Source organism: Agelaius phoeniceus, chromosome 6 (assembly GCF_051311805.1).
Source record: "Agelaius phoeniceus isolate bAgePho1 chromosome 6, bAgePho1.hap1, whole genome shotgun sequence".
Lineage (NCBI taxonomy): Eukaryota > Metazoa > Chordata > Aves > Passeriformes > Icteridae > Agelaius > Agelaius phoeniceus.
Genome location: NC_135270.1, coordinates 7603323 through 7621131, shown reverse-complemented (window position 1 = coordinate 7621131; position 17809 = coordinate 7603323). Strand labels below are relative to the sequence as shown.

Here is a 17809-nt window from a genome sequence, read left to right as displayed (position 1 = left end):
ATAGAATGAAAAACAGAGGTGCTTGATATGCTAGTAGATATGATTATACTGTCTAATCACTAGTTACTTTAAATATCATTGGAAGAGAACAGCAGAGAGCTCAAAAGTTTGAAGACTTGTACTGCTAATTTGTTAATAATTTATAATATGATGTAGTTTGTCTTGCTGAATGTTATCATGTTTTAGCATAGGCTAAAATGCAAAAAAATTTGAAACAGTTTCCTGTTAAGATTTGTAACACAGCCAGAGCTGACTGGTGGCAATTTATCCCTAAGTGCAGAGACATAGCAGGAAAGTCTCCGAGTTAATGCCTTTGCAAAGAAAAGGTGGCTGGGGTAGCTGATGCCTTTGCAGCTCACACATGAGCATCTGTAAAAATTATAGCAACACAGTAGGTAGGGATAACAAAAATGAATAAATTTCAAAAATTGCTAAAAATAGCAACACAGGACATAGGGATAATAAAAATAAATAAATTTTTTAAATTGCTAAAAATAGCAACACAGGACGTAGGGATAATAAAAATAAATAAATTTCAAAAATTGCTAAAAATAGCAACACAGGGTGTAGGGAAAATAAAAAAAAATTTAAAAAATTTGCTAAAAATAGCAACACAGTAGGTAGGGGTAATCTGGAGTGCTGCAAAATAGAGGGACACCATGTGTGCTCCCTGCAATCATTGCCAAATTTAGCATGCTTGTCATATTTTTTTACTTTTAAAATTAGTGTATTTAAAGGAGAAGGAATTAGCTTTGATAATACCAAAAATTATGATCCAAAATCCAAATTTTGGTCATCTGTGCAAATCTTGAGGTATAGTGTCGTTGAATGGTCTTCTTAGATGTATCAGACTATGTGGGACTCTGAATATGATGTGCTAACTCTCTCATGCAGTGTAAAGATGTTAATACTGCCTTTAACTCCTCTGTTCCCATAAATATACTTTGTAAATTCCCCTGTAGGGCTTTAGGGCAGCAGATCCCCACAGCTCTGGTAACTTTCTTTATGGAAGCACACTAGGTGGAGATAGTTGTAATTTTGCTCATGCCTGAAGAGTATAATACTCAAAGAAAACTCTTCTTGGACAAATAAGAATGGTAAGATTTTCTGTGATTGTTCAGTGAACAGAAGGCATAAATTCTGAACTCTTTGTGGTAATGGAGTGTTGTTGGATGATTATAGGATTTGGAACCAGTGAATATTCTGCATCTCTTCCATGATAAAGAATACCCAGCAAGAAAAGGGTTTGCCACTGAGTATGCCAGCATGCTGATGTGTCATCTGTTTTGGGAGGTGTTGGATGCTGTTGATGTTAATGTTTTGTGCTTGTATATTCTATGCATATGTACACACAGGATGTGACATAGACTTCTTTTGATGCAACTGATTGATTTGAGTTTCATGGACAGGTTTCCTAAATAAATGCATTTAGTATTTTAGTGGAAATAGTAAACTGAACCACAAACACCTCTGATCTCTCTTCTAACATTGTTGGTTTAAAGGTTATTTTGAAAAAAACTCTAATGTTGCTTGCTTAAAAATATGTTATACATGGGGAAGATTATTTTTTAAATTATTAATGTCGTTTATCTGATTTCAAGATGGAAGTTTTTTTCTGTTCTTTTATACTGAAACATTTACATATTGCAAAACTATGTTAAAATTTACTTGAAGTTGCATCAGAATAAGCCTTTTCCCATCTTTCGGAACTCTTTACTAAACTACTCATAATATTACTGAATACATCTCATTTTGAGGACTATAGAAGCATCCTAGACTCTTTGTTGTTACCACTGGATTTGCATGTTAAACTAATGAATTTCAGTAAATTATTAGTGTTCAAATGATCTCTATATCCCCTCTACATTAATTCTTTACTATCCTTGGATCTAGTAGGTTTGACACCTGAATTGTTTTGAGATTTCCATGAGTGATTGAGCTGAAATGGGGCAGGGAGTATAGGGGAAGCACAGGTGTGTCAGAGCATAACTCTGATGCAGAAGCAAGGGTAAGTTTGTTATAATTTAATAGAGTGTTGACAAAACAATATTGGAGGTTTTTTAAGAACAAAAAAGCCTTCTTTTTTGGATCAGAGTAAATATTAAAGGAAAATGTGAGAGACGATAGGAAGAAGGACCAAAGGACCATCCTTTTGGAAAACTTTCCCTAAACTAGTGTGAGTTCTGATGGCAATTGGAAGCCTGTGATAATAAATGCTAAGGCACTTGGTAAAACTCTTTGCTTCTAGTGGGATAAGGAATGCATTAGAAACAGAAATCATATTTACGTTTTGTGATTCAGCTATTCCTGATATCTTAACCTCTAAAACAAAAAAAAATTATGTTAGAAGGAAGAATGACTTCATTAAAAATGGTTTATAAAAGTGTTAGGAGCCAAGATTTGAAACTTGGCAGGAAGTTGTGAGAAGTTTATTTTTGTATTGGATATTCCGTATTTATTTCTGTGATTGGATATTCTACTAATTTAAAACAAACACGAAGCCACAAACAAAACAAAACCCCTGAATGTTATTGCAAACTTTCAGTTTAAAGCTGGTCAGTAAAGACATGGACTCCAAGTGCATTGTGTGTTCTGTCTCCTCACAGTCACAGGTTCTGATAATGCTGGAAGCAGAGGCTGCTCCTCCTCTGCTTCTCCTGGTGGTATCCAGGCACTGTCAGAGCCCAGGACATTGCTCTGGCTGCCCTGGGTGACTCGAGACCCTGGCAGGGGGCTCAGAGAGAGCTTGGCACAGAGTCAAAAACACCTAGCCCATGGAAACAATTACTAACTTTGTGTGAGGAGTTACAAGCCACAAGGGTTTGAGTAGAATGATAGTGAATTTGTCATAGGGTGAAAAAGTAGAATTTTGGGGTTTTTAGAATGGGGGTTCAAGAGGCAAGATGGAGGAATCTAGGCATGTCCTGTCTTTCTCCTTCTTCTTGTCTTCCGTCTTCTGCTGTGATGGTGACACTTCTGGATTGGTTTAGGGTAGAGACAGACTGTCTAACATAGGTGACAAGTGTTGGAAAATTATTGTAAATAAAGCACACGTAGTTCTTAGTATAAAAAGCTAACACCACCCCAAGGTGGACTGTGCCACAACCCAACCTGCTGGACAGATCTCAGCAGGTCAGAGAAGGAATGGAATAGATGAGAGAAAATAAACAACCTTGAAAAGCAGAGCTGAGGAATCCTGACTTCTTCTTCGGTCACGGGGCTGGGAAAAAAGAGACTTTTTAATACCTTGGGAGCCATTTCAGCAACAGAAACCCGAGAAGGTAAGGACCTCTGGGGAAGCACAAAGGTTGAGTGAGCAAAAGAGGAGTACCTGTAAAAAGAGAATGAGACAGCAACAAGATGTGAGCAGTGTGAAGAAATGTTATTGCTAGAGAGAAGCAAGGATAAAAACTTCCAGGAACTGAAAAGGAATTATTGTTAGCAAAGAGTGGCTGGAGATAACATGTAAAGATGCAGGCAATGAGGACAGCAAATAAGCATTTAAAGAGATGAGATGAAAAGCAAAAAGGCAGGACACCTAAAATAAGCCAGACTTGTTTGCACTAATTCTCTATCTTCCCATTGCACTCTTGTCAAGCAAATGCCATCAGTGAGATTCTCTAGAAAGATGGATATTTCCATTCATTTTATGCAGGGGATCTGCAAAAAATGACATTTATTGGTCTCTGAATGAGACACAGAATGAAATACATATGCTGTATAGTCCTCAGGAATGCTGTTATTTTCTCTTTAGAAGCACTGTCTTATGAGATCACCTGGTGTTTGTTTTTGTGGCTGGTTATTGCCTGCACACATCTTCATCCTCTAACAATGATGTCACTGTGCCACATTGTTCAGCATGAAATGCATGAAATGTGTCTAGATTATGTTGATTCAGACTTGCTAAAGGTCTATGGAATTTGTTTGGGTACATAATTTTTTAACTTTTTAAATCAAATTTTCTTCTAGCTATATTTATGGATCTTTTTGCAAATAGTGGTGGTTGAACCTCTGTTTTTCTTCCATTCCAAAGTCATTCAGATGTACATACATATGAATTGCAATTTACTTGGTTTGACTATTCCAAACCGAGTTTATTCTATTTATATTTTGGGGTATGTCTTCCTTTTTAAAATCAAGTTTTATTTTGGGGCTGTCACAACCAGTTTAAAACCCAAATAGCAGAATAGACTTCCAAGGGTCATGAATGTAACACTTTAAAAATACTGATTACTAGTAAAGGTAAATATTTAATGTAATTACTATGTTGTGGGAAGGAAGAATATTGAAAATAGCTGAATGTCCCAGTGTTCATCATTTATATTCTTAGTAACAGATGGCTGAAGAATAAATATATTTTTCCTAGTGCAGTGCCTGTTTAGTTTTCATGCTCTGCAGTTTCACTTCTGGAAGTATATTTGGATGAGATTGCATGTCTCTCAAAAACAAATGCATACCTCTCAAAAGGCTGCACAGGCACTAGGGAAAGATGTTGGGATGAGCATTCAGCTCACCCCACTTACACTTATCCTGTCAGTGGAGCTCAAGTTGAAGCCCCAGAGGCTGGAGGTCTGCCCTGGGGCATTGGTTACCCAGAGGTGTTCAAGGCTCTGGAGTTCCCTTTTGGCTCTCATAGATACACAGAACAAAGTGATTGCTTTCAGAGCTTTAACTAGACATTAAAATATCTTTTTCAGGTATGGTATTTTTTCTTCATGCATTTGAGTTAGGTGAGTCTTTAGATTACCAAAAGTTTATATAGCTGTTGTCTTGACCTTAACTCATTAAAAACAAATTTATTTGTACACTGTTCAGGTTTTGTCCAATTTATACAAAGAGTCACACAATTACTTTTTGGTCTCAATCCAATCTGAAATTGTACAATTTTTTTTAATATTGTGGAAATTTTAAAACCTGACTTTTTACTCACAACAACATAAGGGCTTTACTCTAGTAGGTATTTCTAAAGAGTAGATTACAATGTACTCATAATTACTATCTTCTCTTTTCTTCTGTTTTTCTTTTCTTCTTGAAGTTTTGGGGAGTTGATCATGCAAACAGCCACAGACCTTCCTTGGTTTATTGATTTTGGATTTGCTGAACTTCTTTACAGAACATTACCTATTCTGAATTGTGGAGGAAAAAAAATGTATTGTTTTATGGGGGTATTTCATAATTGTTATAACTTGTCCCTGAAGGCAAGGGTGACTGAGGTTCTTGCTAACAGATTCCTTTGGGCAGGTGAGAGTGAAACCACACTGAGTGACTAGTGTTTTTATATATATATATATATGTATGTATGTATATATGTATATATATGGCAGGTTTATTTTAGATCAGTTTGGCTGCAATGGAAAGGAGGTATGAAGCCATTTTGGCTATTATCATCTATAGAAATGCAGCAAAGTATGAAGATACCACTTAAGAAAATATAGAGGGAAAAGAGAGAAAGGATGAGAACAGAGAGTGAAGTGAGACTTAATTGTTGCAGTTTCAATGTCTCTTGTTTAAAGTGATGTTGAGAGTGGGGTAAGCCCGTGGAACACCAGTTCATTGGGATAAAATACAGTCAGGTTCAGGTGACAGCACCCAAGGTGCCATCCCTGATGCAAGGGTGATCCAACACTGTGGCGGAAAGCCTCAGGAATTCGTCTGGGCACGTTTTGGGGGACTTTGGTTGTGACACCTGAAGCAGGGCAGATGCCTGTCACACCAGCGTGGCTGAGCCAGCTGTGCCCCATCAGAAGGGAGGGATGCCTGCAGGCCCATGGGAGTGTTCCAGTCCCTTCCATGGAGGGGAGATTTACACCTGAGCCAGTTCTGTAAGGGACCTTGCCATGATAAAAAACACTGTTCCACTTGGCAGAATCTGCTTCTTATGAGTCTTTTCCCTTATTTAGCTCAAAACCCAGCTTGTTGCTAAACAGAAGTTGGTTTGTCATGGTGGGTGCACAGCACCTCTGTGCCTGGACTGCTCTTACACAGCTGAGATATTTCACCCCCACACACCCAAAAAATCTCCCCTTCTCTTTCCAGTCAGGAGTGCAAACCTGGCCTCAGCAAAGCACCTGCTGCTTTTGCAAATGGATGGTTGGGACATTAACCCCTGACATTGCAATCTCTCACAAAAATGAGAAGATCATGCTGTGTCACAGCTACTGAGTCATAAAAAAACTATTCTGTGTGGAATCCAGGCATGCAGACTTACATAATATGTATGTATGCATAAAGAAGAAACTCTTTTTTGAGTTTCTTCTTTATGGGATTTTCATACTGTGAAGAACTGATTCCTAAAGCATTCTAGTTTCATATTTACTGTAAGAATAGATGTGAAAAAAAAATTCAGGACCAAATTTATAGTGAGGTATGTCTTTGTTAATGCAACTTTGTTATTTTTGAAAATAAAATTGGCTAAGAAAAATAGTGAACTAAAAGATATTAATTTTCTTAGTTTGTGAAACAAAAAGTATCACTCTAATTTTATTATTTTTGACTTTCTACTCATTAAAGTGTTTTCAATATGCCAGAGCTCTTGATTATTTTTAAATAGTAATGACTTGCTTGCAGATTACCAATTACCCCAAATAATTATTCAGTGATTTAGCTAATTAAATGGAGCTTCTGAACTCTGAGAAACACTCATGAATCTCATCCTTTTTATTCCAATAAAACTCTACTGCAAGCAAAAGAAAACAAACGTTCATCAGAGTCAAGAGTAACAGATGTTGATGATTAGGTTCCATTCCATCACTAAGATCTTTAAAATAGCTTTTATTTATCAATGTTTTCCACATTCATTTTGCTTTTCTAGTTCTCCACAAGCAGCCAAGAGAAGTGTGCCTTTGTTTGCTGGAACTTGGAAGAATTGCAGCAAGGTAGGTGAAAATATTCAAAGACTTGAAAAATTTGCATTCTTGACCGCAGGGGCTATTGACAGACATATTAAATCAGCACATCTCAAGATGACTATTGTGCTCATTAGGTTCAAATAGAATGTTTGTCTTGATGTCACTCTTGAAGGCAGTTGTTAGCAAATATTTCAAAATATCTGTACCTCAATGAAGATATTTGTAGGCTATCCTTCTGTTAGGAGAGGAGGGTTTTTTTTTTTCTATGAAGCTTTGAGCCATTTCTCCTTCTAAAGTCAGATCTCTCTATAAACAACTGCAATTTAATGAAGTTTACTGGTAATAAGGTGATCTTCACTTGATCTAAATCTGACCAAGATGATTTTAGCTGTGCTGGACCTTCAGTACATTGTAATGTTATCTTTGACATCAAGACAAGGACTTTTGCTAAGCAATCAAAATTACAGTAACTAGAATGTGATTTCCCCCCTTTTTGCAGATGTAGATTTAACAAGCATAGTGCATAAGATTTACTGAAAAATACATGAGCAGCAGCACTGCTGCCCAGTCTTGCATGTAAATTGCAGTTGCATTCACTGATGTGTGTAAAGTTGCAGTACCTTGCTATTCAGATAGTTTCATTAATTTCAGAAGAATTCCTTGTGGTAACAATCAAGGTGAGGGAGACCCTTGTTTATTCCTAGTTTAAGAACTAGTATTGGCAAAGTTGCATCATGTGTATTCCTATTTTGTGAATGAACTCATAATGAAAACTAGAAATTTGTCTCATGGTCCAGTTTCAGAAAAACTCTTGCTGTCAGTGGAAGCTTGCATAGGAACAGCAATGATCAAAAAATAATGATTTCAGGTTTTCACTTATTTTGTTATCTCTAGAACTTGTGTTCAAATGGCAAATTGTTTTAATTTCCCACAAAGAAGAAAGTATTTTGATCTGCAGGTGCATAATGAAATTAAAATTAATAAGTCTTAATTTACCTGAGCAAACAAACTGTGCTTTCAAGACCAGCTTGGAGACAGACCTGCCAGCACCCAAAGGCCTTTTGCCTGGGGCAGAACTGTCAAGGGTATCTGCCCTAGTTGGTTACTTTATAGTACCCAACTTCTCGGGTAGTGCATGGTTGTGGTTAGGCAGTGTTGGATTCTGCTAAGCTTGGTTGAGTTAGATTAATCTCATTTTTCAGTGAGATTTGATGTCTCAATAGATCTACAAGGGAATGAAAATAGAATCTTATCCTTATATTTGTCTTAAGCTCCCATGTCTCAGATGCTTTCTGTTCCAGACATGGAAAGAAGTACTGAACAAATAAATAAGCCATGCTTTCATTTATTATGCATATCTATCCATTTACCTTTAAAATATTTGTATTGTATTTTTTATTTATAATGCATGAATATTTTACCATATATCATTAGTTATTATTTTATATATTGTATTTCTGTTTCTGTATTTCTGTTTCTTCATTTTAATTTTATTTATAGCTTAGGGGTCAAACAACATGTCTGTCTACTTTTCCCTGCTCTACTATCTCTTCAAAACCAAACCAATCCCCATTTTTAATCTTGTACACTTCCAAGGTACACAAAAACTGAACTGGAATGTCAGGTTAATAGAATTTAAAACCAAATATATGATGCCTGTTTTGCCTGAGTCTGGTAAACTAGAACTGTATGGGAAAGGAGAATTGATAATTGCCTTCTTTAAGTGCAGGAAAGAGCACATTAAAGGGAGGTTGTTGTGCTGCTTTAAACAAGACAGAAGTCAGATGGATGCTTTGTAGAGCAAGCTGGGTCTGTTGGCTGTGGTGGTGTTCGCAGGGGTCCCAGGACGAAGGAAGAGATGAGAATCTTGACTCCATGTTTCAGAAGGCTGATTTATTTTTTTATGATATATATTATATTAAAAGAAAATTATATATTAGAACTGTACTAAAGAATGGAAGAAAGGATTAATCAGAAGACTTGAAAAGAGTAGAAAAGAATGGAATGGTAATAAAATCTTGTGACTGCTCAGAAAGTCTTAGACAGCTGGACTGTGATTAGCCATTAATTAAAAACAACCACATGAAACTAATCAAAGATGCACCTGTTGCATTCCACAGCAGCAGATAATTATTGTTTACATTTCATTTCTGAGGCTTCTCAGGAGAAAAATCCTAGCACAAAGATTTGTCATAAAATATGTCTGTGACAGTTGGCAGTCTTAGGGATCTGCTTTCCAGAACAGGAGCTGTGGAGATCTTTGAGAAAAGTGCCTCAGTCTGTTTTTAAAGAACAAAAAGTGTCAGAGATACTGAGTAATTTTAGAAGCAGAAAGATATGTTCAAAGTGGCCTACTCATCATGAGGACTCAGCTTTTGGCACACTTTGCCCAGCTAGGTTACTGTTAGTCCTCAGCTCTCTAACTCCCCAAAGTCAACCTAAGCTTGTTTATTTAATGCAAAAGAACTTGTGATTGAGGCACAAGTGAGAAAGAATGAGGATTGCTTGAGGAGGAGTTACATTTAGCTCTGTTCTGCTGAACTTGAACTTGTATTCAAAAGATACTCTCTGGAGGAGGGGAGACAGGTGATAATTTACCTTTGCTTTAGCAATGCTTTTAGCATGTTATCTCACAGTGTCCTCTTAGACAAATCAGGGAAAGATGGTCTTGATGGATGGACTGCACAGTGAGTAGGAAACTGGTGTGACCACTTGGCTCAAAAGAGTGGCAGTTCAAAGATATTAATAAAGATACAGTTGCCTGATAAATTATCCTGAATTTCAGCTTTTTATGAAAACAAAGTTCTGAGATTGTCTGCAAAACATCAATAGTTAAAATGAGGCCTTGTGTCACTGGCAGATGTTATGTGGATACAGTGAGATTTATGAGGGAGGGAAGTGTCCTACAGGGTGGATTTGACCTCTGAAAATGTACAGGTCCAACATTCTCCTAAGTGTTTGAAAGGCAGAGATTATACAATGGAAAACAGCTAAATTATTTTTTCTGCACAAAGGATGAAGTTCTTGGGTTACTGTTAAACTCTGCAGAGTTAAACAACACTCACAGGTCTTTTGGAATTACTGTTGAGCAATTTCAAGGTCTTTCTGCTATTGTATTCAATTTTTCTTTGATAAAAATGGAAAGTGGTGCTCTAAGAAGACTAACAGAGATCATGTTACAGTGCACTGCTGCTTCACGTGGAGTTGTGAGAAGCCAGGCTAGAAAGGAGCAGAAAAGGAAATGCTCAGCATACCTTCCTGGAATTTGCACCTCTACGCCTCTCAGAAAAGATGTGGCTTTTTACAATTTCAGCTTTCCAGCAACTTAGCTTCAGATTCATACAGCATGTAGGGGAAAAAAGTGTGTGTGTTTGTTTGATCATTGATTTTATTTTTCAGCTGTTCATCAGAGGAATTCGGAATACTGGAAGTATAGGAAACTTCAAAAATCTGTCACAAAGACAAAATTTAGAAACTGTGAAAAGTAGTAGAAGCAAAGAGGCAACATTTCTTACAGTGGAAGAGTTTTATTTGATGAGTAAGGCTGTATGCAGAAGTAGGCTTAGAGCCCAGTGGGAATTCATGATTTACAGCCTGTCAGCATCTGCAGACAGACAGGAAGTAAACAGATTGTATATAAGTGCTTGCCTCAATGTTGGCTGACTTTTCATTACACAGACTGCACCAGTTAGAAGCCAATACAAGCACAGATTTGGTTCTTGCTTTGCTTTCTATTAATTCACTAGGCAGTAGTATGACTAAATTAAACACTATCAGAAAAATGCAAAAGCTAGTATGTGTGCTTATATCTTTTCTCTGTACACTTCTAAGATCATTATGGTATTTAGCTTTAATTTTCGTGGTATGTATTTGTTAATGCTCAATATTTTAATGTCCAGGTCTTTATTTAGATAAGTCAGTATAGTTCTGCCTTTGGACTATGGACTTTTCTGCTGCAGAAAAAAATAGAATTTCATTTGTACAAGTAGTTTGCTATGAGAAGTCCACCTGGTGTGATAACTTTTCCAAGCTGAAGTCATTCTCTGAAAAAGGAACTCCGGTGTGGTATTTGCTGGGTCTCCAGATGAAGGAGGAATTGGCAATTTGACTCTGTGTTTTTAGAAGGCTAATTTATTATTTTATGTACTTATATTAAAGAATCCTGTACTAAAACTGTATTAAAGAATAGAGAAAGGATACTTACAGAAAGCTTAACAAGATAATAATTAAAACTTGTGACTGACGTCATAGTCTCAACACACCTGGACTGTGATTGGTCATTAAGTAAAAACAATTCACATGAAGCCAATCAAACATGCACCTCTTGGATAAACAATCTCCAACCACATTCAAAAGCAGCAAAACAGGGAGAAGCAAATCAGATAATTAATGTTTTCATTTTTCTCTGAGGCTTCTCAGCTTCCCTGGAGAAGAAGTCCTGGTGAAAGGATTTTTCAGAAAATATGATAGTGACACTCTGGGTGTTTTTCTGGGGTTTGTTCAGTGTTGGCAGATAAAAAAACCTCAAAAACCAGAAGGGGATTATTGGTAATTAGAAAAATGGGATGCACTTTTAGACTTTTGACTTCTGTCCAAGCTCTGCTGCATGCTGTGAGATACTGACTCAGTCACTTGCCATAAAGCTTTCAAAAGATCTTTCAAAGAGAACCTTGCTCTTCAAGTGCTCTGGTTTGAGTTTATCCATGATGAATTGCATGTATTTTGTATTTTGTTCTAGCTAGAGCTACAAGTGTGTTGCCTGTAAGCAGAGATCTGAAGGCTGTCAAAAATCAATTAGTAGAAACACTCACGACTTCTGAAGAGTAGTGGCCAATTCTCACTTTACTTATCTATAAATTCAGTGCAATAGCTGAAACCAGGAAAGCCCTTAATCCCTTTGCATTTGTATTTCTTCAGAAAATACTAACATAAAATATAAGTTGTTAAGTAATTTGAAAAGGAAAAAAAAAATAAAATAGAATAAAAGTGCAAATGTACTGAACTTGATCATGTCTTGCATGGTATTGCAATTTTTGAGGCCTAGTGTTGTTCATAAATTATTCACCAACATACATGATAACAGACAGAGAAGCTGAAAAAGTACCTGTATTTCCTGTAAATTTGATTGAGAGACTGCATCTAAATTTTTTTCTGTTAATTTGAAATTAGGGCAGTATGGGTTGGTGTATTTTAAACATGTCCATTAGTGTGTGTATCATTGTGTTATTGTACACAAAGTAGAAATTCTTTCTACTGTTTTGTTTTAAAATATATAATACTTTATATGGACTAGTAATTTATTATTTGCATGTTTCCAAAAGGTGTGGGGTGGAACCTCCTGGATTAATTAAATTGGAAAAAGAGATTGAACAAGAGGAAACACTTTCAGCTCCCCTTCCATCTCCTTCACCATCACCCACAAAGTCTCCTGGGAAAAAGAGCACAGGGAAACTGTTGGATGATGCTGTAAGTTGTGGGAGGAACTTCTTCCTGTCTTATTGATTCTGATGCACTCACTTGCAAAACACACACAAGCCTGAGTTTTAACATCTCACTCTATTTTAAACATTCATAACCCTAACCCTAACCCTTTTGACCACAATTATTTATGTCTGAAGCTTAGAAAAAAAAAAAAGTCACACTGTGTAGGAGCTCTGCAGCTTAGCTTTGTGCTTAGGGCCACATTCCCTTCTTATTACTCCTTTATTCCTTATTCACCAACTCCCACTTGGTGCTTTGTCTGAGGAAGGACTGAGTCAGGACAAGATTCGGCTCATACTGACTTGTACTGAATGTTAACAAACACTTCTGAGATATTTCAGCCTAATTTTTATGCTGTTCTACGTGATTCTCACATAGTAAAAAACAAGCTTTGTTTTCCTCATTGTTAGAATCTTGCTTTGAATTTCATTAAATTGTTGCAGCATATTGTGTGTTCATGTTTCTGGTGCAAACCCACAGGGGTTCATTTGAAATAGCTGGAATCAGATGAAAAGGACACATTTTGAGACCATGAAGAGGTTAAACTGAAAAAGTACAAACCTAGCCTGTAAAAAGAAGCAGTTACCATAGTAACTACTACATTGCAAGGTAGATGTGCCACCTGGGAGTTACAAAGCACTTCTTGAAAAATCCATGTGCCACTTTCCTGTTACAAAGAGCAGATGGAATATAATGTTCCTTCATTTTATTGAAACACTTTTTTTAAAAAAAATTTGATTACTATAATTACATTTAAAATTCTCTGGTTTGTATTTCTTCCTTAACTTAGCAAAAACGCTTGTGTCTCAACAGAATTGAGAAAGAACAGTTATGTGCAGAAGGAGGCTGGTGGCTGCATATCATGTAGAAATTGAACAGAGAGAATGTAGATTTTCTCTAACCACCTCCTTTAATTTAGAAAGCAGTATGGATAGAAACAGAAGGAATTCATCCAGCTAGAGTCCTGACCTGCACTGCCCCAGACACTCACACCATAAAATAGCAGCAGTTTCTCATATAGTCCAGACTTAAAATAAAATAGAATATAATTCCTCCCTCTGCTTCCTTATTTGATTTCCGAATTCCACTCAATACTTCTGTGTCCTTTGGGACAGTAAGGCAATGGAACCTGCAACAGCAGGATCAGCAGTGAAGATCTTATTATCCTCTGTTTTACACCAGAATAGATTTGTGGCTTTCATTCTCCACAGGCAGAAGATGGGTTTGTTTTGGTCTTACAAAGTTCAAAACAACCTTGATCTTGTTTGGACCCAGTAACTGGGTTTTTTATTCCTTATATGAGCTCTGGTTAGTTTCAAAAGTATAGAAACAATAATTGGTTGCCTTTTAAGTTCTTTTTGGCTTATTTAACATACTATAATTTAATTCTTAAAGCAAATCTGAAAAACATTTAAACTTCAGAAGCCTTATCTATTCATGACAAACAGAACACTCATTGGAGTGCTACAGCTTTGGCCAAGCATTTTTTTCTTTTTATCTAACAATTTAAGATTTTAATTTGTTAGCTATTCTGAAAATATCCTTTCCTGGGCCTCAGACCATTTTTACAGGCCTTGGTTTACAAACTGGGTATGAAAATGTCTTTGGAATATTGTTTGAAGTGGACAGACATCTACAAGTTCCTCTGGTATTTTGCATTGTTTCATGCTGACATACTAGGTATGTATTTTGTCCAAGAAAACCACAGTGTATGGAAATGCTGCACTAATTCTTACTGTTCCTATGCGGAAGTGCAATTTGAATGTCAAGGAAGAGTTTCATAGCCAGACCTGCTCTTTTGGTATTGATACCTTTGCTACTTTCCCATCATTGAAGAGTACAAAATGTACTTTTACTGAATGTCACTGTCTTTGGTAGCACATGTCAGAGCAAGGAGGCCAAAGTCAAGCTGGTGCAGCTAACAATGCGCAGGAAGGTGGTTTTCATCTGTTTTTTCTCAGCCCTTGTTTTTTGGAGTTATGTAGTTAGGTTTGGCAATGATAGTGTTCTTGAGGTCTCTTTAAATTAACTGAGTTTGAACCAGCCCAAACAAGGAGATCATCAACTGGCACTTGAAACTACTGGGGAGTGTCTTGGCATTAATTTTTAATCATGTCACAGTATTTTCTGTATGCTTTTTCCCTAAAGTGTTTGAGCACAGTTTTAAAGAGGCAGAGCCTCTTAATGGTAAGGAAGATTCCTCTGTTTTTTATATATTTAGAAGGCAGGATGAATCTTATGGCATCTTCATTTTGCCTGTTAGCTGTATTAGCACTCTGAGCTGATTCATCATAAAAGTTACAAAAGTTTGGTGTTAAGCTCCATGTAACAAACTGCTTGACTTCAGATAGAGTGCAAATTTGATGCTGGGCTGTGTAACATTTTTAGCTCAGCTACTAAATCTATTGGAAAGCACCACAGGGTGCTTTCTGGGGTTACAGAAATGTTAAGCAAAACCAAGAAAAATATCATCAATTAAGACTTACATTAAATGATACATTAGGACAAGTGTTTTATTGAATGTTTTGCTATCCATGCTATTTTAAACACTTGCTATCAATAACTTCTTGTTTTATAGGTTAAGCACATTTCTGAAGATCCACCTTGTAAATGCCCTAATAAGTTCTGTGTGGAGCGTCTTTCGCAGGGAAGATACAGAGTTGGAGAGAAGATCCTTTTTATTAGGGTAAAGATTTTATTTTCATTTCTTTATTTTTAATTTGTTTTGACTTTACTGCTACCTTCCACTTTGAAAATTACATCACTGATTAACAGGAAAAAATATTTTCTGTTTAACCAGCACTGACTCATTTTTATGACACAGTTGGAGAATAAATAACCTACAGTGTGTTAACTGGCCCAAGGGATTATTAATATAATAAATATCCTTCTGACTTTAGGTCATTGAATTTGTTCTCTCTTTAATCAATTGCAACCAAATGAAAAGTCTTCAGAAATAGACCAGGTGACTTCTCAGTTTGGCTTGAAGGAATATCCCCTGCATTAGAACAGCCTTTCTCCCACTCTGTTTTGACTGATACTGTTTAACAGGTCAGGAAACAGATCAAAGGCTTCATGATCATTGAATTGCCAAGGCATGACTAAGATATATTGCTAAAGCAGCAAGAGCAAACCATTAAAATCCATAGTATGTCATTTGATTAACAGGTATTTCCAAACCCAGAGCTGTATTTCAGACTTTGTATGCAGATTATTAACTCCCACAGCACAAAGTTAATCAGTATCAATATTTGCTAGCATTATTATATGGCTGAATTTAGCACATCTATATTTTCAAAGATTAATTCTTCTGATCCACCTAATCTTCTCTATATATGGCTATGGTAATAATAATTGAAAATATGCTAATCTTGTTATTCTGTAGTTTATGTTAATCTGATTCCTACTACACTTATTCCCATCTTCCTCTCCACATGCACTATTCTTGAGTCAGGACTTGACAAAATGATAGGTCTTGCTCTCAAATAACTGTTATCCCTGTTGTGCTAAAGGCACATAACTGTGACCTGATAAAACTGAGCACTTATAAACAGAAGAGGTCAGAGGGATCCCTTCTTATCTGCAGAAGTCAAGTTCCTGGTTCAACAAAATACCAGAGCTATTATTCAGTCAGAAACTTCTGCTTAACGTAGCTTACAATGAAGTCAGTGAAGCCAGATAAGGGTTTGGGTTTTCTCAGGAGTTTGAAGTTGGGAACATGTAAAGTATTGTCCTGAATAAGTACTGAGAACTCCTAATTAATTCAGTAATAGGTCATAAAGAAGAAGAAATAATGGATTTGTTAAATCTCAGATAGTTTGAGATTCAACGTGCTAGTATAAAGGATTAATAGCTTTTCTGGTTTGTAGCCAGTAAGAGACTGTTCTTAATTCTGCAGTATATTTAGGTAATAGCTTTATTACTAGTTTCATACCACTTTGAAGAACGTAATGATTATTAACCAAAGACCTCAGTATCTGGCATAGTTTAACATTTACATTTTCTTCCTTTTGGTTTTCATTTTAAAAACATTATCAAAGTATTTTTAATAGTTTTGTTTTGAGAAACTTGAGTTCTGCCAGAATGGTGAGTGTCAAATTCCCTTTTGCTGGCTTCTTTATTATGCAATCTAGTCCAAGCCAGATTTCATTCCAAGTTTGCAAACAAAAATCCCTTTTCATACCACACTGCTGCATTCCAAGTTGAATTGTGCAAAAAAATAACAGTAATATAGATTAGGTATTAAACAGCAGTGTTAAAGATCATTCCTACAAAACTTATATCAGTGGAAACTTGCCATGCATTTCAGTGGGAACAAGTTCATTTTCCTCGGTTTTAAAAGGCAGTTGTCCTTTGGTTCTGGTTGGTTTGAACTTCATTTTGGAACACTTCAATGGATCACAGTAAGTTTTTACTCTTCACTCTACATGTTCTTGAGCACATAACTAGATACATTAGCCTTTCTTTGGAATCCTTTGGACAGTTGTGGAAAAGTACATTTACGCTGTGGAGCTGATTTTTAATTTTGATGGTATTTGGCACCCTATTTGATGCCATGAGGTAGTTCCTCCTGGGCTGCATGTTCTTTACACACAGCATGACACAGCCAAATAAATGCCATTTGTTTACAGCCCAATGGGTTCTAGTTGAATTGAGATCAACAGTTTCATTGTTTTAAGATGGCTTAGTATATCCACTACTGTATTAGCTTTTTCCAGTAACCTCTATAGAATTTAAAACCTCTATCATTTCAGTAATGCCATGTGATAGGAGTTAACTCATATTAATTGATAGCTAAGATTAATTTTTCAGAAATTATTTAATAATAGCTGTATTTTTTTTTTCTAATTCTGCAAGTTCTCTTAGGGAAAAAACCCCAAAACCAGCATTCAAACCAGAAGAGAAAGTGTCCCAAGTTCCTCTTTTTATTAATTTATATCTATATATGAAATAAGTGAACAAGGAATAGAGAAGCAAAATAAAACATGGCAGAGCATAGATTTCATGCAAAATAATCACAGAAACAATGTAGATGTGTCAATTTAAAGTAATTCTAAGGAAAGGAAATCCTCTGGAATATGTAGCAAAAAGTGGTCCTATTAAAATTAGAGTAATTTTTTGTCTTTAAACGTAGGAAAATATTTAAATTCCTAATAGAAGTTTTAAATCCATGAATTAAGGGAAATTACAAAACTTCATAAAAACATGAAGATACTTAAATCTCCTGATAAAATTGCAGTTTTTTATGCATGAAGTATTTCCATAATGCATAAACTGAATGTGATTAAAATAATGCTGTGATGTCTTAGATGTTAAAAATTTATGTTCAATAAAAATTTACCTGCTTGTAGATTCTTTTTCCTTCCTTCCAAGTAGGAACAATTCTAAGTTCCACTTCCACACAAAATATGAAAGACATGTTTTACATTAATGGATTATATTTAATAAATTGAAATAAATTACTAGCTTAAAATGAAACC

The 17809-nt window shown here is 36.0% G+C and overlaps 1 protein-coding gene across 1 annotated transcript in view; it reads left to right on the top strand.

Moving 5' to 3' along the window:
- The window catches only part of GAS2 (growth arrest specific 2), a 91400-nt gene that overhangs the window by 38740 nt on the left and 34851 nt on the right, over positions 1–17809 (top strand). Inside the window, exons 5-7 of the mRNA XM_054634865.2 lie at positions 6812–6875; positions 12170–12314; positions 14908–15015. Coding sequence (XP_054490840.1) covers positions 6812–6875; positions 12170–12314; positions 14908–15015 — 317 coding nt within the window. The remainder of the gene's footprint in view (positions 1–6811; positions 6876–12169; positions 12315–14907; positions 15016–17809) is intronic.